The sequence below is a fragment of the Onychostruthus taczanowskii genome, unplaced genomic scaffold (genome assembly GCF_017590055.1).
Source record: "Onychostruthus taczanowskii isolate IOZ18803 unplaced genomic scaffold, ASM1759005v1 scaffold40, whole genome shotgun sequence".
In the NCBI taxonomy this organism is placed as follows: domain Eukaryota; kingdom Metazoa; phylum Chordata; class Aves; order Passeriformes; family Passeridae; genus Onychostruthus; species Onychostruthus taczanowskii.
Genome location: NW_024501460.1, coordinates 178,130 through 200,542, shown reverse-complemented (window position 1 = coordinate 200,542; position 22,413 = coordinate 178,130). Strand labels below are relative to the sequence as shown.

Below are 22,413 nucleotides of genomic sequence, written 5' to 3'. Positions count from 1 at the left end.
GACTCCCTGCAGATGGGAATAATCCCTTACTGCTGGAAAGTAATGATGAGGCTGGAGAGAAGTGTCCTGCTGTGGGAGCTGATTTAATGATTCTGCTGTTAGGGTACAGCCTTTCCTTAGAGACACAAGTGACTGAAGCAGCAGGAATAACTGCCTGCTGTAAGGACTGCAGCATCCACAACAGTAGCTACAACACTGCTCACGTTTATTCTCTGCAAAGGCACTGCCTCACAGAGGCAGCTCAGCAAGCCTGGTCCTAGCACCAGCTGTTCCACAACACTGGCCTGGCTGCTCTGTAGCTTCCCCAAGAACTTCGGAAAGGGGAGAGGAGAGAACAGGGAAGTCCGATCAGGCACAGCTCAGTGCCTTCTGCTGGCTGGAGCTGAAAGTAAAGTCATGATGAAGTGGGGAAAAACACCTGTGCTGTGTTGAGATCAACTGTCACTAAAAGTCCTTAGCAGCATCTTCTGAAAAAGCTGTCTTCAGACTCCATCTTTAATCTGCGTTGCCAGCCAGCGTTTCTTAAACCTTGCTGCTTTTTCCTTTTTATCTTGCCCTTAAAAAAAAAAACCAACAGCTGTTAGTTACCATTTTTCTTAGCCCCCATGTGCTGAAGAAGCAGCAATCCCTTGGCTGCTGCAGCATTTCAGAACAGAACAAACTGATAAACTTCCTAAGGTAATTTATGTGCCCAGGTGCATTCCACTGGCCAGGAGTACCAGTTTGCACAGCCCCCTTAGGAGGGTGGGGAGGATACAGTGGATGTGATGGAGCACAGATGAAAGCAGGGCCTGCTTGCTAAGGATCAGTGACTTTTCCCTCTGGTGTTCGTGAACCTCACAGAATGTGTGGGTGTGAAACTGTCCCCATCCATTATGGAAATGAGGAGAAATGGGTGCTATTTCCCTGTGCTCACATAGAGGTTCTGGGATCTTGGTATCCCTGCTTTTAAGTCTGAGACACATCTGAAATGCCTTCCAACAGCACAGAGACTGGAGGCTGAAACAACAGCTACTGAAGTATTTATTTCACTGAGCAGCCCTGGCTCTAATACAAGAGCTGTCTCTTAACATACCAAAAATGAGGTAATTTTTTTCAACTTGTGTCTCATACACAATCCCTGGGAGTTGTGCTCATGACACCCACTGAGGCTGCAGTGCTCTGCTGCCCTTCCCTTACTCTCCAGGTGCTTGGAGTTAGAGGATCACAAGCCAGGATACTCTAGCATGGAAACCCTGATTTCATCCAAGTGTACTTTTAGCCAGATATGCAGAAAATAGTACCTACTCTGACTTTCTCTACTCACCCCAAGACTTGTCCACAAACTGAACGGCAGCTTTTTTGACGGGGGCTTTCTTGTTTGCAAGGGAAAAAAATTCATTTGCTGAAATGGAGACAAGTGTTAATAACCAAGCTGAAGCCAGACAAGGCCCCACCCAGAGCCAGGCGAGCAGCAGCGCTTACCCTGTACCCGGTTGGTGTGCGGCCCATAGAGCTGAGCATTTAGGAAGTCTTTGGCCAGCTGTTGGTGGAGGCCTGTTGCACTGTGGTCTTTCAAGCACACAGCCACGTAGTTCCCTTTTGTCCTAGTCAAAGAGAGATGTAAATCCCTGTAGCGTGGTTACACGATCCAAAACAACAGACACTGCTGTCAGGCTTTGCTACTTGAGCACAGCAGCAGCCACTGATGGTTTCTGATACTCAGATGAGCTTTGCAGCAGTATTAAAAAAATAAAAAGCTGGACCAATACTATCAAGCTGTTGTCATATGCCTTTGTGTGCCCTGAGCAGTTTCCTTGGGCGTCCTGAGCTCATCCTACCAGAAGCTAGGGCAATTACTCTCCAGGGTCATCAGTGACAATGAAATAAAGAGGAGAGAGAAAAAGAGATTGAAATGCAGGAAATCGGTGCTCAACCACCCCCCAACACAACGTGCACTGCTGCGCTTATGACTGCCCAGCTATCTCATAGCAGTTACATATTAAGTAATACATAAAAATTATTTCTATCGTGTATATATATATGTATGCACACACATATAAGTATGCTAAATCAGAAGACATCAAAGGTGCTTTTAGCACATAAATATGCTTTCAATCAGACGAAGGATGGGGGAACATAAAGTGCAGAAGAGGGTGCAGCCACGCAGTGACAGAGCAGAACTTCCCACACCAGGCAAAATCATCTCCTCCTACCTGGCACCCTTGCTCCTCTTGCCTTTCTTCTCCTGCACTTCTGCTTGGCCTTGCTCCAGCTGTACAGCCTCAGATTCAAGTTCTTCATCTAGAGGAACTTGTAAACGAAATTTCCCAAATGTTACAAATCAAAACCAGTCAGTGAAACATGAACAGGATTTAAAACAAGCAGCATTTTTCAGAAAAAATGACTAGGAAGAACAGCTGTAAGAGGGATGGAAAGAAATATGCTTAGGGGAGCAACCCAAAGTACTGCTAGCCAGCTTTCTCGGCATCAACAAAATGGGATTCATCACTGGACAAAAATTCAATGCAACACAACAGCTGTGGATAACCCATAAAGGGAAATCCAGCTCTGGCTGAAGTCTTGCTTCATTCTCAGCTCATCTCTTTGTTTTGTCAATACAACAGATCTTTTTTAAATAAAAGCAAGAAAAAGTTATACCGTACAGCAGCATGTGAGGTTTGGATGAGAGAACTGTTTAAATAAAATATTTTTTCTGAAATACTTTGAAGTACAGATGAAGCAAAACCAGCAGTCATAAACACTCTAGAGTCTTGGTTTTGTAATTCTGAGTCTAAAAAAAGTTACTTAATATCCTACTAAGATGCTATTATTAGGTTGATATGTAAAGTACAGAGGCAATTTAACAACTCTACCCAGGAATAGCCTTTATAACTTAAACAAAGGCTAAAAATTAATCCGCCTTTGGTAATCCTTGCTTTTTCTTCTGCAACACCTGCCCATGACTTCCTTAAACACTTCAGGCTATTTAACTGAAATCACTGCACAGCAAGAGACTTCTGTAAAAGGTATGAGAATTAGATTAAATCTGACTTTGTATTTTTCCTCAGATACTTATTTTCCTGGGGAAAAAACAATCTGCCAAATGTGTTCATGACTAGGACTTGGAGAAGGTCTCTCCACCAGAGCTCCCCCTTGGAGCTCAGGCACAGGAATGAACTCCTGGAGAACCAGATGTGCACCCCGTTAGCAAAGCAAGCGGTAACATACCTGGGTCATCTGCTGCAGCCTGCTCAGCGGGCCTGGGGGTCAAAGGGAAGGCAACAGGTTACTCTTCAATTCACACTGCCTTCCTTTACTCAAAGCCATGAAACCCCCATTTCCAGTACAGTCTCCCAAGCAAGGACCAGAAGGGGCTGCCCGACGGGGAGATACAGAGAAGGGATCCCAACACCCACCGCTGCCTCCCCTGGTCCCCTCACCGTGCGGACACAGCCTGCAGCTCCTGCAGCTCTTGCAGCACGGCCTCGGGCAGCAGCCTGCGCTTCTGTGGGGGAGAGGGGAGTCAGGCGGGCACGGACACGCGGGGCCGGCACACACACCCGGGGCCCGCCGCGGGTAGCGCGGTACCTTCTGCTCCGCGAACAGCTCCTGGTGCCGCCGCCGCTTCTCCTTCAGAAGCTCCCGGTGCCTGCGGGGAGGCGGGAGCCACTGTCAGCATTCCATGGGGAGAGAGAGGGGATTACGAGCAGGGATAAAAGGGGTCAACGAGGGCTTGGAGGGGCTTGGAAGGGCTTAGAAGGGCAAAGGAGGTGATGAGGAGGAGCAAGTGGGGGGATAAGGGAGAGGGGATAGGAAAAGTGAAAGGGGCATAGAGGGGTGAAGGGGGGGAAGGGGTTAGAGGAGGGATAAGGAAGGAGAAGGGGCCGGGGTGGCATAAGAGGGGTGGTGGCGTAAGAAGGGAGATAAGGGGTGGGGGGAGGGGGGAGGAGGAAGGAGGCAACAAGGGAAAATAAGCAGAGATAAGGGAGGGAATAAGGGGAGGAAAAGAGAGCACGAGGCGTGAACGGGGGGTAAAAGGGGATCTAAGAGGGGTGGAAGGGGGTTTAGAGAGGTAAGCGAGGGGTGAAGGGGGCGGTAAGAGGGGTGAAAGGGGAGATGAGCGGGGCTAAGCGAACGAGGTAAGAGGAGGGAAGCGCTGCCGTGAGAGCCGCCGTTCGGGAGCAGGAGGCCCCGCCGTGTCCGCACCTCCGAGCCGCCTCTCCCACGAGCTTCCGCTCGGCCTCGGCCGCCTCCCTCGCCACGCCGAAGGACACCTCCTCCGGAGCCTCGTCCTCCGAGGAGGAGGCCGGGCTGGGGAGGGCGGCGGGAGCCCTGCGCTTGCCCGCGGCCGCCGCCTTCACCTTCTGCCGGCGCGCCATGGCCGCGACCCCTGCGCCGCCCGCCCCGGAACTGCTCCCGCCTTCCGCCGGGGAATGCCGAGCGCCGGGACAGCCGCCCTGCGCCTCCCGCCCCGCCCCGCCCCGCGCGGTGCGCGCACAGACACAGGACATCGGAGGTGGCCCCGCCGCCCCGCCTTTATTGCCGTGGGGACGAGTCCCGCCGCCGCCTCCGGCCCGCCCGCCCCACGCTGGGCCCCGCCGGCCCGGGCCGCTCCCGGCACTCCGGCGGTGATCCCAGGGCTCCGGAGGTGATCCCAGGATTCAGGAGATGATCTCCGTCTCGTGTCGCGCCAGCGCCGGCGGCAGCGTGGTCCCGCAGGGGCCCGGGAAGTGGAACCTGAAAGGAAGTGGCAGGCTTAGGGCGCGGGCAGCCACCGGCGCATCCCGCTGCTTTACCTGGCGAGTCTGGGAACGGGAGGGAGGGAGGAAACAGGAGGAGAGAAGGGTTTAGGCCTTGTGGGGCGTAGGGACATACTACAGCCTCACCCTTTAAATAATACGGTTTGTGTCTTCAGTGAAAATTCCACCACGGAAGAAGAATCCTCTTTTCTTACTTATAAACAGAAACTTAATATCTCATAAGCGCTGGGGGGAAAACTAGACTGTATTTGTCTAAACCCAGCGCTCTGGCAGCTGGACCAAAGCAGGGCAGGAAAGAGGGGACTGAAGGCTGTTGCCTGAGCAGCGTTACCTGAACCTGTTGGTGGCAGGAGTGGTTTCCATGTTGAACTCCGCAACCGGGACTCCTCTGGCCGAGACCTGCGGGGCGAACATGGCCGCAGGATACACCACGGACGAGGTCCCGACCTGCAGGCAATGGGACACAAGTCACAAGAATAGTAGGACAGCACTCACACAGAGGAAACCAACCCAGCCCCGAGGTGAGGAGGGCCCTTCTCACAACTGCATGTGCACTGAAGCCTAGGAGATCCCTACAGAAATGAAACTGAATCAGTATCTGATTAGTGCCACAGATGTCACTATTTAAATTAGCATTAACAGGAATTGTTTCTCTGATGCAACCCGAAGAAATCCATTTGTAACTGTAGATGAAAAAAAAATCCCAGAAACAAAATGGCACACTTTGTCTTGAACGAAAAATAAAAACCCAACAGAACGTTCCTTCTGTTACTTAAGATCAGTTTGTAAATGGAAGACAACAGTCTAAGCAACTGCTTTGGTTAGGGATCTGGAACCTACATGGCATGTAAACCACCTTGCAAAAAAGCAGCACATTATAACTTACTTCCTTTTCAAACTGAGCATCAAAATAACTGTATTTTTTACTGTTTGAGAAATTAGAATGACAGAATGGTTTGTATTGGAAGACACCTTAAACATCATCTAGCTCCAGCCCCCCTGTCATGGGCAGGGACTCCTTTCACTAGCCCAGGTTGCTCACAGCCCCATCCAGCCTGGCCTTGAATGCTTCCAGGGATGGGGCACCCACTCTGGGCAACTTGTTCCACTGCCTCCCCACCCTCACAGTAAATAATTTCTTCCTATATATAATCTAAAGCCACTGTCTTTCACTTAAAAGCCATCACCCCTTGTTCCTGATGAAGAGTCCCTCTCTGGTGTCCTTGCAGGCCTCTTTCAGTACTGCGGCTCTAAGGTCTCCCGAGAGCCTTCCCTTCTCCAGGCTGAACAGTCCCACTTTCTCTTCATAGGGAAGGTGTTCCAGTACCCTTACCAACTTTGTGGCTCTCTGGACTTGCTCCAACAGTTCCATGTCCTTATGCTGAGGGCACCAGAACTGTCCACAGTATTCCAGAGCAGAGTAGAGGGGGAGTGAAATTCAACAGCCAAACAGCATTGTCTAATCTCTAACCCCTGTGTACTTGTTGACTTCTGAGTAGTCTGTGTGCATTTTCAAACAGAATGGTCTTTTAATGTTTTGCACTGGATACCAGAGAGTCCTTCTGGGGCTTTTAGTTCCCTCAGGGAAGCACAGATGCATCTGCTTTACCCAGAAGTTGCCATGTCCCTAGCATGGCCTCCCTGCGGGTTCAGAGCACCAGTAAGGAAAGCGCCACTCACGACCAAACAGAGGTCACAGATATCCAGCTCCTTCTCCACCGCCGTGAGCACGCCGGGATCCAGGGCTTCGCCGAACCACACGACGTGTGGCCGCAGGAGCCCCTTGCAGCCGTCCTCCTCACACCTGCCCGAACAGCACAAAGGGACAGCGTCACGCTGCATGAGGCTGCAGAGCAGCAAAGCAGATCTCATCCTCGCCTGGGCAGGTCTTACCTGCCATCATCCTCGCTCCTCCTCCACAGCCCTCCCCACACCCTCCTCTACCATGTGCTGGACAGAAGGCAGCTCATTCCATGCTACACGTGTGCTGGAAGTACACATGTGCTGCATGCTCCCAAGGAAGGGGGTGCTGAACAGTTGTTCAGCGCAGATCTTAATTGTGTCCTCCCCTTACTCAGCTCCTGAAGTGCATGAAAGTTAAAACTTAGCCTCCTTTAACAAACTAGCTTACAGGGTTTTAAGGAGAAAATGACCCAAAAGACAGAAGCATTTTGTTAGCCTCTTTTTCCTTAGGAATCAGATGAAAAATGTGGTGGCTTTTTCCATCTGCAACTAGCTAAGGCAAAGCTTCAGGCTGCATAAAAAAGCATCATGGCACATTCTGTGCCTGTGAGGGGACCCCAGCACAGAATTCCAGAAAAACAGTGGCACCTGCAAAGTAACAAAACATTTACTGCTGTAGCATTCACTTTCTTGCTGCAATTCTCCTACTACTTCACTTACTACAAACCCCAGGAATTTGGCCACGTTTCATCTTGGTGCTCAAGTACGCAAAGGGTGATGCCTTTAGCACCACGGTAACTTCTACACACTCCTTTGTCTGATGCCCCTGTAACTTTAGACTCAGTTTCCTGGGGCACAGTTCCAGAGTTCTTTGTCTCCTGGGGAATGTTCTTCCAAAACAACATGAACAGTAACATGAAGCTCTGAGATGCACAAAGCACGAAGAGGTAACAGCCCAACAAAGTGGTCCATACGTACTGAGGAAGGTCTTCAACTGGAATGGCAGCATCTTCTGTGCCAGGATCTGGAGCCCTGTAGTTACAAAATGGAAATACATGTCCAGCTGCACAAAAGGTATTTTATATATTATTAAAAACTTAACATTCTCTAAAAACCTTCCTATTCTCTAAAGCACACCCTCCAATCAAAGAATCTGCAACTTCAGCCAACTTGAACACCTACTACAATCCTAAAATACCATACATGAGGCAGGCAGGAATTTGTCCAGAATTATCCTGAGGCTGAGCAACTGTAATAAGGTGGCCAAGACTGTCAAAGGCACAACAATTATTTACGTAACTATCTAAATGTCTGGTGGAATGTAAAGGGGAAAAAAGTCCTAAAAAATCTTGAGTATATGCCTGGCCCATCCCCCTGCTCACTTCCTTTTTTAATGGTGAAAGAAAGAATGGATTACCCCTTCCCAGCCAACGCGGGGCAGATCGGGCTCTTGTAATTCGCAGCTACATTTCCACAGCTGGTGCACCGAGTTTTAAATAAACTACCTGGAACACACGAAAAGGAAACATCAGGGATGAAGCAATGGCTCTGAGGCATGGCTGTGCAGGCAGGTGGTTGTGTTTATCCTGGGCACCTTGAATGCTGCACCTTGTCCTTACAACAGGAACACAACAGCAAAGACAGTCCCACTGTGCCACCTTGTTCTGTCTTAGGACATGAGTAATACACAGTCCCATAACATATTTTGCAGGAAAATCATAATTTAAAATATCACAGAGGGAGATGATTTCTGTTTATTGCTTTTCCTCTTACATCAAAAACATTTTCTTAAAAAAAATAAAATATGCTGGTCAACACCATTTTGCTTGATGCCAAACTCCACTCCCAAAACTTCTGTAGTATTACTAACATGCTGTCGAGATGTGCAATATATCCAAGAGCTAAAAACTGTGTCCATTTTGTAAGGAATAAAAATAACCAAAATTAAAATTGCCAAGGCTTCATCACTGGGCCCACAACTGCAGAATAGCTTGTGCAGGTTTCCTGTGTCCAAAGCAAAAAAGTGGTGGTGGGAAATCCCATTTACACCTTTAGTGATACTTGAGTTAAAAAGCATCACAGTGCTGGAGGACCAGGATGGGTCTTTGTCCTGGGAGACTTCTACCCTGTGGAAGGGCCTGAGGAGTGGAGAAATGAGTGGGGTCACCTCCAAAGGACTTCCACATCCTCTTTTTCCTCCACACCTGTACATTTCCTCAGATCCCAAACCTGACCTCCAGGTGCTGCACCTGCCATGTGCTCCTCTGGCACTTTGTGGGAGTAAGGAATGCCACTGACTACGGGGAAGAGAGGGGGAAGGCCACTGGCTGCAAGAAAGAAAGGTAAGGGAATCTCAATTGTTTCCAGTCCCTTTGTCCTCCTGTAGCCAAGAACTGCACAAGTGAGAACAGGACAGAGGAAAAGCACCAGGGCTGGTGAGTCCAGGCTTGCCAATACACCCTTTATTAGCAGCAGTCTGACATCACCACTACTACACAGTGGAATCACTGAGGATTCTCGTCCCCTTTTCTAAGAGAAATCAGCCAGGTGTCACAGCCACATGAATTCAAGTGGATCTGCGGAAAACTGTGCAAGCGAGGAGGGAACCATTTCTTTTGTGCTGTCAGAATCCATTAAAAACAGAAAGATGAGATTCTGTGATCCTAAAGGTGAGCAATGAAGACAGGCTACGAAGTACCTGAAATAACTTCCAAAAGAGAACAGGGTGTTATTGTAAATAAACATATGCAAATTATTGTAATTTTAAAGACAAAAATCTTTTCTCTCTCTACTAATCCTGCTTTCCCTTCTTCCCACTCCCCACTCCAGGTTTCCTGGCCTGTGACAGACACGTGAGCCAACTCCTACCATGAATTTCTAAGAGGTGCCTGGTGCCTGCCTTTCTGTGCAGCTCATCAATGTTCTGAGTGATGACCACAACGCTCCTTCCTTGCTTGCTGAGACGCTTCTCACACTCTGCAATGGCAATGTGGGCTGGATTGGGATGTTTGCTCAGCATCACTTCCCGCCGGTAGTGGTAGAATTCCCACACACGGGAAGGGTTTCGCGCAAAAGCCCCTGGCGTAGCCAGCTCCTGCAAAAGACGTAACAGGTTGTCCTAAAACAAAAGAAGAATCCCTTCCCCAGATGAAGCCTGCTGCATCTCTGCCATTTATACTGCTGCCTGCATCACAAGGTCATCAAAAGCAGATTATCTATAACCAAATGCAGTTGGTAAGAATATTGTTCCACAGCCCTTACAAGGCTGACCAGTCAAAGTGTCCAGTCAAAAGAGGAAATAACTTACAGCAACAGTGTGGTACGTGGGTTTGCACTACACTCCAACCGTACTCTGTGCTGCCCTACCAAACTATTAGAAGCTTAGCACAAAGCAAGATGAGATATTCCAATGCACACCCTTTTTTTTGGCACTCACAACTCTCTTTTCCATGGCAGCCATAAAACTCAACGTCATGTATTTCCTTTGCTAGGAATTTCTTTTCTGCTTTAATTTAAGTGTAACACAAGCCAAATTACACCTATTGTCAAAACCACAGTCTAATGATGTGTATTTTGTATACAGGTAAAACTGAAGCTGCCTTTCACAGTAACTTTAATTTTGCCTTCTCTTTCTCAAAAACGAGGTGCAGCTCAGTCCAGCACCTCAGTGCACAATTCTGCAGACAGAGAAACTGAATTCAAGTTTCTGATGCAGCAAGACCAACCTTTATAGACACACATGCTTTATTTGAATTGAGGATCACTGAGAGCAAAAAACTCATCTTTAGATTCAAACCAGTTTCAAAAATTCATGTCTCTGACGCTTTTTTAGCTTCATCAGATCTTTCAGGAATGCTGCAATTAAAAACCACAAAGAAAGCAGGTGTGATTGCAGCATTTGGGGTAGCAGGTACTGACATCATAACAACTGCTGAAGCACAGCAGCACCAACAGGATGAGACTTAAGAGGCCCCCATAGGGCTCATATTGTTGGTGCTTTCAGCTGTATTCCCACTGTCTGCTCCCACCTCCTCTCCCACCCCCGTGGCTCTCAGCACTGACAGGATCATTCCAGCAACAGAGAACAGCCTGTGCAAGAATTGAAGAACCTGCCCCAAAATAAAACAAGCCCTAAATAATTTTTAAAGGGTGTTATGAGACATCAAGATTAAAAGAAAACAATGAGTCTCTATCATCAGTGTAGAGGACTCTCTGTGTGTGGAGACACGAGGCTTGACTCCATTTCAGAAGGCTGATTTATTATGTTAAATATTATGTTAAATACTACATTAAAGCTATACTAAAAGAACAGAGAGATCAGAAGGCTACAACAAGAACAGAACAAAAGAGAATAACAAAATCCTGTGACTGCTCACAGCCTTGGCACAGGTGGGCAAAATTCCAGCAAAGGATTTTCCATAATATCATAGCTACAATCAGTTCTTCCTTTGGTACTTTGGTTTGTTTTAAATGCTGAAGAGTTTAAAACAGGACAGGCCCCACATGGTAGGAAAACAGTGAGGGTGTCAAAAGATGAGCAAACAGCTGAACTGCAGGAAAACAAGGATGGTAGAAAGACCCAGAGCTGCCTACAAGAATGTTGTTTTTCCCAAGCAACTGATAAACTGAAGGGCAGAAGCAGATCCCCAGGGACACAGAGAAGAGCTGCACAGGCAGCTGCAGGGAGAGCTCTGTCCCTGCTGCACTGCCATAGGAGAACTTCCACCCTCTTCCACCCTCCAACTGCTCCTGACCCTCCATGCTCACTGCGTGATGGACAGAGAGGCACGGCTGCGCAGGCACGGGCCACCTGCACCTACCTGGGCTTGCCACTTTCTCCAGAAGCCTCCAGCCCCTCTGAAGGTGGGGACGCCGCTCTCGGCGCTGACCCCGGCTCCGGTGATGATGGCGATGTGCTTGGCCTTGGCAAACACCTCTCGGAAATCAGCCATGTCTGTGCCAGGGCAGGGAAAACAAGGAGTTGTTCAGGCACTCACGTCCTGACCTAAGAGGCCACACTTACCCATCCAGAAATGGCTTCCATACACACCTCCCATCACTTCAGTTTTGGAACACCTACTGGTTCCTGAGCTTCTGTATGTTGGAATTTAAAGGCCAGTTCCTGGAGATCCCCAAAATATGTGTCTGAGCAGGCTCAGTAGGGCAGCATGTGCTAAACATGATTATAGTCAATACTGGAAAGGCAGTGACTTTAACTAAAACTCCACACTGGATGCCACCCCAATAACAACTGTTGGCACCACCACCCAGGAACAGTTTGCTTCCTAATTGTTACTTAAGATCTTGAGATTAAAAAAATTAAGTTTGTTTTGTTGTTGTTTTTATTTGGGTTTTTTTCCCACAAAGTATCACCTTCAAAATTAGGGCAATATGGGAAAACGCACTTTCTTTTGAGGCATTTTTCCTGTTTTCTAGGTTTGCAACTGTATTTTATGTTTTTTAATGTGTTATTCCCACCACTTTTCCCTGCATGGTAGTTTGGGAAATAGACGGAAATTTTTCTTTGCCTTTTTGTGTGAGTCAAGACAAGATTAAAAAGGAATAGGTTAGCTACAGACAGACAAAAAAAAAATCTCTTGCGGTTTACCTCAGATATGAGTTTTAAAGCAACACAGGTTAGATCACAAAATGGCCTAGGTGGGAACGGACCTCTGGAGATTGTCTTGTTCAACCCCCTCTGCTTAAGCAGGGTCAGCCAGAGCAGACTGCCCTGGACAGTGTCCTGCTTTTGATATCTCCATGGATAGAGACTCCATAACCTTCCTGCACAATTCAATCCATTGTCTGACCACCCTCACAGCAGACAAACACCATGGGGTGTTTTTATGCAATGAGAAGATGCCCTGGAGCCTTCATTGCCACAAGGGCTCATCACTGGCTTAAGGCCAAAGTGGTGCCTACTGGATCCCTAGGGACATTCCTGCCCAGCTGGTCACCCAAGCCTGTCCTAGTGCCTGGGGCTATTTCTTCCCAGGGGCAGGACCCCCTGGACTATCCTCTCAGCTTTGTATTATATGGAAACTTACTACTCCCCCCCCCCCCCAAAGCCCACCCAAAGGCAGGAAAGCTCCTGTAAGGAGAAAAAGCCACTGGAGAGGTCCCAAGAGCCACAGCACAGAGCCACCGGACCGAGCAGAGAACGCTGCTATTCTAATGCCCCACCTACTGCTGCAAACCAAACTCGCAAACCTGAATGTGTAAGGCTCCAAAGCCAAAAGCCCTCCCAGCCAGGCCTCTGGCAGCAGCCAAATGCTGATGCTCAAGGCAGCAGAAAGTGCAAGTTTGCCCTGGCTACCTGACAATAGGGAAAACTCTGTGCAGTTTTCAAGTTAAGGCACATTCTCAAATTGAAAAACAAAACCAAAGTACCCCCAAACAAGTGAAAAGAGGTCAGCCTTAACTGCTAGCCTGAAGAGGGCTCCTGGGGTTACCCAGCTCCTGAACTGTTAGAAATGCTCAAGGCCCATTCTTGTACAAAGAAATGAGGAATTAGTTTTATTACTCATTAGCATTATGAAAGGCAAATACAATTAACCATTGCATAGCTAGTATAAACATTAAAAACGTGTTTATGTTGTAACCATGCTGACTGCAAGGGCTTTTGGAACTATACAGTTGTAGAAAGGTAATTTTACTATTCTGGGGGACAAATAAAGCAACTTCACACTGTTTTAAACATTTTTAATCAAGCCATGGATTTCACCTAGCACACAAAACCTTCCAGCACTTCAAATCCACCTTAAAAACCCGTCCGGGGTGCTAAAGCAAACAAACACACGTCTTACTTGAACTAGGACGGGCCATTTCCAAGCAAAACTTCTGTTTCTTTGAAGACGAGGCCTTAAGTCCACAATGCACTTGGGAAACCAACCTTCTAGCGGTAGATTGAAAGAGACACATCAGGATCCCTCGGAAGTGTTTCACCTGGGGAGAAATAAACCAAACATAAGCGGCCCAGCCAGGGTGCGTATTTCTGCCAGCTTCCCGTCAGGGGCTCTCCTTGAAGAGCCAGGTGCGAGCGCTCGTCACGGCCTCCTCCTGCACCTGCAGAGCAGGGAATCATCCCCAGCCCGAGACCCTGGCGCCGGGATCACCGCTTTTGTCCTGGACCGGGGAGATCAGCCCCGCTCCAAAGCGGGCCTTTCGGCCGCCAACTTACGCGACGCTTCCGAACTGCGCAGCTAACCCGAGGCAGCTCCCAGGACCCGGCTGCCCGCCGGCATTTTAAGAAGAAGGGGGGAAAGCAAGGGACGGAGCCGCGGCAGGCTGCGAGCCTACGTGCATCTGCCTGCCCGCAGAAGGGCGAAGGGGACAGCGCAGACGGGCGGAGCCTCGATGAGGGGGAGGCGGAGACCGCCGGGCCGGGGCCCCCCCCCGCCCGCCCTCGCGGCTGCCGGGCCTTCACGCAAGCCCCGGGGCCGCGAGTTCGCGGCCCGCCCGCTGCGACTCACCGCGAGCGGCGGCTGAGGCCGAGCCGTGCGGTGCCGCACGTCCCGCCCCGCGCTGCGCCGCTCCTCCCGCCCGCGGGGAAGGGGCCGCGGTGTTAAGGAGGCATGGATGGATGCACTGGAGGCAGCCGCCAGCCGCTTCCCGGCGTTGCGCTGTCCCTGCGCCGTGCCGGAGCGCGCACGTATCAGCTGGAATGAAGCGCAAATAGGTCAGGAAAGCTGGATGGCTTTCCAGCGTCGTCCCTCTCTGCCATCCACCCTCGGGCGTTCGCAGTTTACGCGTTCACGGATAAAAACTCCGCTGCATTTGGACAGCACACTTTTTTTTTTTGTTTTTGTTTTTTGTTTTTTTAATGAGAAAAGCTGTTTTTAGCATGTTTTGCTGCATAAAGAAGGCAGCGCCTGCTCTCATCCAGCCGCCTCCTCTCCACCCTTCCCCAACAACCTTAAATCATTACGGTCCTTTTCAGGCAGAGGTTTTGACACATTCTTTCCCCCTCCCTTCGGGTTCTGTAAATTACAGCTAAGCAGAGGAAGCGGCCCCCAAAACACGTACCCAAAGACGGGAAAGGCTGAAAGGCAATCACACCGTGCTCTTTCAAGTCCTCCAGCAGCCTGTCCAGCCCCGGGCAGCTCCTGTCTCCCACTCCGTAGGCACAGGACGAGTTACCTGAGCGAGTTCACCTGAGGGCAGGGCAGGGAACAGCCAGAGGCTGCTCCCAGGGGCTGGCAGCCGACGTTTCCCTCATTCCAGTGCTCCACGGCCCTTGTTATTGTTTACAGAGTACCAGCACTCCGTACTCTGCCTCCAGCTGCAAACTCGAAGGAAGGAAGCCTTTGGTGGGGGAATGTTGACACAGCGAGTGGTGCTGGCTAAAGGCTTGTGCTGGTCCTTGCTGGGCTGTCACAGCTGCTCCCTGAGCGCTCCGTGTCTCCATAAAGGCAAGCGTGCTCGGAAAAACAGCACATCGTACACTCAGAAAACAAGGTGAAGGCCAGCGTGATCTTACTTAGCATTTTAACGACCCTGATGTCAAAATTCATTAATTCTGTGCAGATTGGAAAAACAAATAGTATGGCAGGTTTGTTGAATGAGGGATTGGCTCTGCATAACATTATTCAGTATCATGATTGGTGTTTGTTTTTTTTTTTAATTGAGATCTTGCTACAGACTGTACACTGTGCTTATTAGGCAGCTGCTAGTTAATATTAAAAAGAAAAAAAAAGGAATTTGCAGTTGCATTATCACCACAGTTTTCTTCCACTTGGAATCCAAAGTTCAAGACAGCAAAATCCTAGTCTAACATTGCTAACAGGGAAAAAATAGTTCTGTTTATGTACTAGAGTGTGGAGGAGCACATCAACCAAAGAGCTTTAATCTTCCCATCACATCATTGCACCCCTTAGCCGTGCTCCTTCTAACTTTACATCAACCCAGAGCAGGGCATGTTAACATGCAAGGTTTGCAAAAGTACAGGTCTTTTAATAACAACAGAACTCACAATGGCATAGGTTATGTGAAATGGGTACAGAAGGACACAAGGTTGGCTTGCTTTGGTCTCTTTGGCATATACAGATTGCCTACTCCAAGAGCACAATTATCCCAGTGTTTCTGAAGGAATCAATCATGCATTCTGTATTCTCAGCGGTCTGAAACAATGAAGAGCCCAGCTGATGCTGGCTGATGCTAACCTGGTGTAACTACTGGATGTGTGCCATTAGAAAATGGCCACACTGATTTTCAAAATTGTTTGTACTGGTCCTGGACAAATACATTAATGTCAATGTGTAAGTAGATTTCCTAAAATGTTTCTAAAAAGATTAAAGTGACATCTAAATTTAACTTCAAGACACTGGGGTGTTTGGCATTGATACCTGGCAGTGTTCCACAATCACCTGTGCCCAATAAAATAATTCTGCATAAAATCTTTTTCTATTAAAGTAGTCTCCTCCAGGAGCAGTGTCATTAATGCAGTGAGAGCAACTCACTGTGGGCACCAGAAGCATGAACTGTTCTGCAAAGATACACATTTCAAAATCAATTAACACTTAAGAATCCTGTCTTAGAAGGGACAAAAGCCATGGCAAGGGCAAGTGCACTGCACTTCACAGCCTCTCCTTTCACTGCCTGCTCCAGCACATTGCCCTCCCAGCTGCCAGCAGCTGAGGCCTTTATATATTTAGCAATGATCCTCTCTTGTCTGTCTTCCAGGAACTTGTCCCATCTCCCCTTGACCCACAGGATTCTGTTCTCTGGCAGGAGTTTCCCAGCTCCGCTCCCTCTCCTGGGAGGGATGGGGAAAGCAGAAGGTGAGGAATGTGTATCCACAGGGGCTGCTATTCTCCTCTGAGGCTCAGTGGTAAGATGGATTCATACCATCTAGTCGTCCACTCCAACCACACTATCCTTCAGCATTTTTACCAAGTCCTTTGCATCTGAGCAGCACCAGCTAGAAACAGCTCCCTCTTTGAGCATGAAGCCTAATTGTACCAAACACAAGGAAAACATTTTTTTTTAAATCCCAAGTAAACAGTCTGTATTCTAACACACAACAGGTCTGCACCAATTAAATACAGTATGGCAGTATATAAATTACAGTTCTTTACAGTAAATAGTAAAATACGAGAGTCCGCTTACTGTACACAACAATCAAAGAAAGAACAGCAGCTTTTCAGTAAGGTCCCAGGTATCTCAATCATTCACTTGCTAAGGAACAAAGAAAAGATACAGCAGGCCATTCACTTCACTCATTTTTTACCATGTTGCTTTACAAATATCCAGAACGCTTGTACAGGCATCTACAGTATCTACATGTGGAACAACCTTCTTAGGAATTCATGAGCACCAGACATAAATCCCTCCATCATTCCCATTATTAAAATAAACTTTACAGATTAAAATTACTTTAGCAGGTTCTATTTCCTCTTGATAATAAACCAGCAAGTAACAAGTGCAAAGTTTGCAGTCATGATCCATTTACTGCTTCTTTATTTCCCATTTCTCCCCACCCCGCACCCAAAAAATCCCAAACCCCCTAAAAACCCAGAATGTTGTCCTCTCACACCCTTGCAGTAATACTGTTTCTGCAGTCAAACTGCCCGGCTGGCTTTTGCTAACATGTGAAATGCCAGACTCATAGCTTCAGGCATCGTCAGTCATCCCAATGCCAAGTCAGCACAGTGGCAGGCCTCAAGGAAGACAAAACATATGAAGCAGTTGGATATTTCAGTGTGCTTAAACACGGAAGGCTGCACGGTGCCCAGTGACTGAAAGGAACATGGCACCAAGTTACTAGTTAAAACATTTACAATAGAAAGATATAAACAGCAAATATGTCAGTCTAAAACAGGTTCTTTGGTAATTAAGAACAGCGGTTGTGTTTTTTTAAAGAATATGGATTCACATCCTGGTTTTTCCTCAATAAAATATCTTTTTAAAATATATCTCCCAAGTTGTTGCGTAACAAATAGTCCAGTACCTCAGTTATCTACAATCAGCTTTAACTGTGTTTTAGTGTGCAGCCTTATCTGCCCACTGGCAGACAAACTATAGATACACATTCATATATATATAATATATATATTATTTATAAAAAATTAGAGAATTAAGTCAAGGACTCTAGAGAATACACATTCCATATGGACAGGTTAAAATGTACAATAGCTTCAAAAATCCGTAAAGTTTTCTACACAGTGATGCGTGTAGTAAGTGCAAAAATACTGCGGTTTAGTTTATCCAAGATTTCCTGTTTTCCTGTTTCCTAGAAAAAGCAGAAGCCGCTGCATCTCCTGAATGGCAGAGGACGTCTCCTCCTGTCTTGGGAGTGGCTGATGACCCTTGAAGCACAGAACTTTTCCGTTTCTCTGAAGTGGAAGATGCCTGAGACCGGGAAGTGCTACTCCATTTCCTTGCGGGAGCCGGTGCTTTGCTGAGGCGCCCAGGACGAACGAAAACACCGTGTCGTGGTTTGCAGTGGAAGTACTCTCTGCCTTTCACAATTCCATCGTGCTTCCCTTCAATGGAAAGAAATGCACAGGATTAAATGCTGCTGCTTCCATTAGCGCATACAATTGAGGTGGTGAAGTGTGAATAGCTTTGGTTATCTATCAAATAGTCAAGATTGTTCCTGCTGAGTGACAGAGCCAGATGCTCTCCATACACTAGGGAGAACAAAACTTGGAAAGGAGGGCTTAAAATGTGACCAAAAAAGATGATTTTCTAAAATATTTCTTTGTTAACTACAGTTTAATAAGACGAGCATGTGTTCATTTTGCAAAATAAACTGTCCTCAAAACCAATTGTTTGCAAAGCTTAAAACTTAGCCGGAGAAAAACTTCTGGCATAAGTGATGTTACATATTAAACTACTAAAAACATATTTTGAAATGACTGGAAGCATTTCTATAGAAGTTTCTTAACATTTGCAGAGCACTGACTTTTTCTGACCTCTCTGAAGTTACAGAAAACCTGTGCTCTGGAATTCATCTTTCCCCAGTGAAAACAACAAAAATCTCTAAAAATAAATCTCTAAAAGTCACTGACAGCAAACCTATCTGACAAGTGATGCACACTGCTAGTACTGTTCATGAATGCATCCACAATGTTTTAAAAGTAATCTGCCAATTTTAGGTTTTGCTTGTTTCTCTGATCTGTAAAAACAGATGGGTACCCATCCCCAATGAGGAACAACCACAACATGTAAAAGCAGGGCTTTCAGACAGGTAAAAATGGATCAGAGCATCTCTACAACCAGAAAGCCAATTATTGGGTGTATTAGATACCAAGCTTCATGAAACGGGAGGTACTTCCCAGGACTGAACTGGACAGAATGATTGCACTGTGACTTTAAAAATTGGTCACACTAGCTGCATAGATAATGCAGAACACATTTAGTCTTACCCAGCTGAACATTGAGCTCAACTCCAACCCAGATTCCAGCTGAAAAATCCACCGTTCCAACGTATCTCACTGTGCCCAGCTTATTACTTCCAACACAGACTTGCTCGCCCACGGCCACCCAGCTCGGCAAGACATGGGCTTGATCTGCAGAAGCACCTTCTTCACAATCAGAACCATCCAAGTGGTCCTTCGTAATAAAATCGTCCACAGAAGTGTCAGGGTAAGTCTCAGGGTCTGAAGTGTCTTTCACCAGTCCAGAACAAAAAGGGCTTTCCACAGCATCCGCGAGCCAGTTGTCACCTGCTGCTGCTGCTGCAGAGCTCTGCTGGTCCGTGCACGGGCTCTGCCCCTTGCCAGTGACTCTGAGGGGTGACTCCAAGGTGCTCACTCCGTTAGAGGACAGAAGGGGACACGACTGTGGAACTGTTGAGTGGTCAAAGTCCTTCCCATCTTCAACACCCATGAACTCGGTAAAGGAGTGATCTTCCAGAATGTCCGTTGTGTGCTCAACTGTCACCTCGCGTGCTGAAAATTCAATGGTGTTTTTGCCATCCAAGGAACTTCGAGCTGAGAGGGATCCAACTCTGGATAACTGCTGAGAGTCTCTGTCAGTGGCACTGAATGACAGTGGTACTTGCTCTGTTAAGGCACTGTTTTCTTTCAGTGGTACCACAGGTAACTTCTCTCTCGCTAACTCCTTTTCTGACTCTCGACATTCCTTGTTTAAAGAAGATTTTAAATCATGTGCAAGGGATGATCCCGAGGGATCACTAGAGTCCAGCTCCTTGGAGTGACTGGCTAGCTGGTCTGTGCTATCACTACAGGGAACAAGCATGTCAGACAGGGTGGCATTAGAGGCACTGTGGGAAAAGTAGCCACTAGTGATGCTGCTAGTGGTGGGGCTGCGGGACACCTCTTTATCGAGAACACGTGAGCTCATAAAGTCTGATTTAGAGGAAAACCACTCCCTGTTCTCCAGGCTAGCATTGTAAATACTGAAGTCAGCAAACTCCTCCGGTACATAAGGCCGGAAATTTTGAAAACTTTGTGGACTTATCAGTTTCTTATTAATGGCCTCCAACTCACTCTCTTCCTCCTCAGAGTCCTGCAAATGAGAAGAGGAATTAGGATTAGGAAACTGTGAGGTGGTTTCCAAGATAAACTAACCATCCTTGATTTTTTTCCTTTCTGAGCATGGAAAAATATGTACCTTTAATATTCTTTATTCTGAAGAATGGAAGACACCATTGAAAAGAGCTGCTGAAAACATATCCTATCTACTCTGAGCTACTCAATTTTTAGAAAATAAATTGTAAATAGTTCAGAAAATATAAACCAATAAAAGGAAAGTTACATATTTTCATACACAATAACTTTTTTCCCATGATTTAGACTAATTAAATCTACTGAAGGTATTTTATAGAGTTAATTCACTACCTAACAAGATAAACATAAATATGAATGGTAAAGGCCTTAAAGAGTCCCTACTGCAATACAGGTTATTAAAAACGTTGGGATTACTAAAAACTTTGCAGAGTGAGATTTTCTATTAACCTGATATCAGTGAGGCTAAATAATTTTGTTTACCCCAGCTATCACACCTGAATATGTTCAGGATGTTTGAATATACAAGCAAAAAGATAAAATATTACAGCAAATCTTCAAGGAAGCATTTGTATGCAGATATGTACATGTTTGGAGCGAAATAAGTGACACTAATCACCCTAGCAGAATTTGGAGGTGCCTCCCTGAATTTCCCCTTGGTGATGTGTGGGGATGCCCTGTGACCAGACCACAGATGTGGCTTTCACAGAGTCCATCTGAAGCTGAGGACTTCAGTCCGTAAAGATGAATCTGAGAACGACTTTGGCAACATGGTTGGGCTGCTCCCCCAAGATAAAATACTGCAGGCAGGACTCTACATGGATGCTTTTTTAAGTACTTCCTTCATTATATACATATATGTCTTCATTTACACACATATATGCAGGTATAAACATAGGTATATGTATACACACATATATAGTAAAAATTGTTAGTTTACAAGAAATTTTTATGAGAAATAATTGTATTTTATGAAAAATGAAAACTGCTGAAGTCCTTTAAAGAAACTGTAGCACCCATTGTTTCTCAGTTTCTTTATCTGCATTACAGATTTCAAATTCTGATCAAGGCAGATCCTGTGAGATATCTGAAGTACCTTTCAGGATGCTTTCAGACACCTGCTGTGATTCACCAATGTAAAAGGAAAAGCAGAACAGTTAACCAGATGACCACAGAGTACCAACACATCAGTTTAAACATCCTCTTGAAAAGGTTTCCTCACTTCAAAGTAGCCAAGACTGCTCAAATAACTTTGTATACAAAACTTCCAATGCCCAGACAGGAAATAGATTTGCTCAGCTTGCCCTTGTCAGAATAATCACAGAATTGTTTGGATTGGAAGGCACCTCTTGAGGTCAATTAGCCCAATTTCCCTCTGCTCAAGCTGGGTCAGCCAAAGCAGGTTGTCCAAGACAGTGTCCAATTGGGTGGATTTTGAGATCTCTACAACCTTGCTGCACAACTCATTCCAGTGTTTGACTCCCCTCACAGTAGACAAAGTGTTTGCTTGTTCCATCTTGTGGTCAGATGGAATCTCATGTGTTTTGGTTTGCCTCATGTCCTGTCACTGGACACTGCTGAGAAGAGTCTGCCTTGGTCCATCAGGTGCTTTTATACATTGACAAGATGCCCCTGTGACTGATCTCCTTAAGGCTGAACAGCTCCAGATATTCCAACCTCTCCCCATTTGTCAGGCAGCATTTATCTGTAACAAGGTCTCATGTCCATTCTTACCATGTTCAAACTCACAGCAAATACAATGCAGTGTTACCCATGCAGAATGGCCTCTTAAGATGACTCAAGATTTTCAATAATATTAATTTTTCGTTGGCACAGCTATCAGTATCTCAACAGGATGTCTCTACTTGTCTATCTGATAAATCCAACCACATTTCTGATTATTAATATTTGATCAAGTAAAGGCTTGGTATCCTTTGCCTTCTAATTTTCACAGCACTCTTCCAGAGTATTTCTCATACAAAATTTGGATGAAGGCTTTAGCCTGCAATTATTTATTTCTCTGAAGAGGAGCAATAGTGTTACAAAATATTGTAAGACTACTGAGTATTATTTATATTGTTGAAAATCTTGCTACTTACATCTGAAATCCACAGTTCCTTTAAAAGTAAAGGAAAAAATTAATACCTGCTTTACTGAGACTATGACTATCCTTCCAAGCACTAAAGCCTTATGCAAAGCATCTTTTTTGCGTATTGAGGATACCAGTTGCTCACCTCTGAGGGATGTTTTCTCAATAATTCTGCTTACTTCTTCCCTTTTACCAATTTTATTTGTGCAAAACTAAGTTTTGTCCTATGTTGAACTTTATAGTCTGGGGGGGGGGGGGTTAAACATAAAAGCTGAGAGTTTATCAAATATACTTTATATATTTGAAGACTACATATGAACTGCAAACTAATAAACATTTAACGAAGAAAGTACTTCTAGTCAATACTAGCTAAATGTCCCCTTGAGACCAAAAGGTATTTTTATAAGAGCTCTCGTGTCTCCTTTGA

General features: G+C 46.4%; 3 protein-coding genes across 7 annotated transcripts in view; all 3 read right to left on the bottom strand.

The window, feature by feature from the left end:
- Positions 1–64: 64 nt before the first annotated feature.
- On the bottom strand, positions 65–4,493 carry NOL7 (nucleolar protein 7). Its single transcript, XM_041413135.1, has 8 exons — positions 4,189–4,493; positions 3,571–3,631; positions 3,423–3,487; positions 3,211–3,242; positions 2,196–2,292; positions 1,465–1,586; positions 1,307–1,384; positions 65–556 (listed from the first exon to the last, which is right to left on the bottom strand). Exons 1-8 carry the CDS (start codon positions 4,491–4,493, stop codon positions 483–485), a joined length of 834 nt encoding a protein of 277 aa, XP_041269069.1. The 3' UTR covers positions 65–482.
- Positions 4,493–13,798, bottom strand: SIRT5 (sirtuin 5). The gene is made up of 9 exons (XM_041413134.1): positions 13,606–13,798; positions 13,232–13,370; positions 11,246–11,379; positions 9,294–9,519; positions 7,843–7,930; positions 7,404–7,457; positions 6,423–6,546; positions 5,074–5,189; positions 4,493–4,719 (listed from the first exon to the last, which is right to left on the bottom strand). Exons 2-9 carry the CDS (start codon positions 13,344–13,346, stop codon positions 4,644–4,646), a joined length of 933 nt encoding a protein of 310 aa, XP_041269068.1. The 5' UTR covers positions 13,347–13,370; positions 13,606–13,798; the 3' UTR covers positions 4,493–4,643.
- A 1,223-nt stretch (positions 13,799–15,021) lies between these two features.
- The window catches only part of KIF13A (kinesin family member 13A), a 105,115-nt gene continuing 97,723 nt past the window's right edge, over positions 15,022–22,413 (bottom strand). For 3 of the 5 annotated variants that reach the window (XM_041413127.1, XM_041413128.1, XM_041413131.1), the window contains exons 39-40: positions 18,794–19,898; positions 15,022–17,908 (exon numbers count right to left, since the gene is read on the bottom strand). In XM_041413127.1, the coding sequence (XP_041269061.1) occupies positions 17,622–17,908; positions 18,794–19,898 (1,392 nt within the window). In that variant the 3' untranslated portion in view covers positions 15,022–17,621. The remainder of the gene's footprint in view (positions 17,909–18,793; positions 19,899–22,413) is intronic. The other 2 variants (XM_041413129.1, XM_041413130.1) reach the window with 1 other exon arrangement.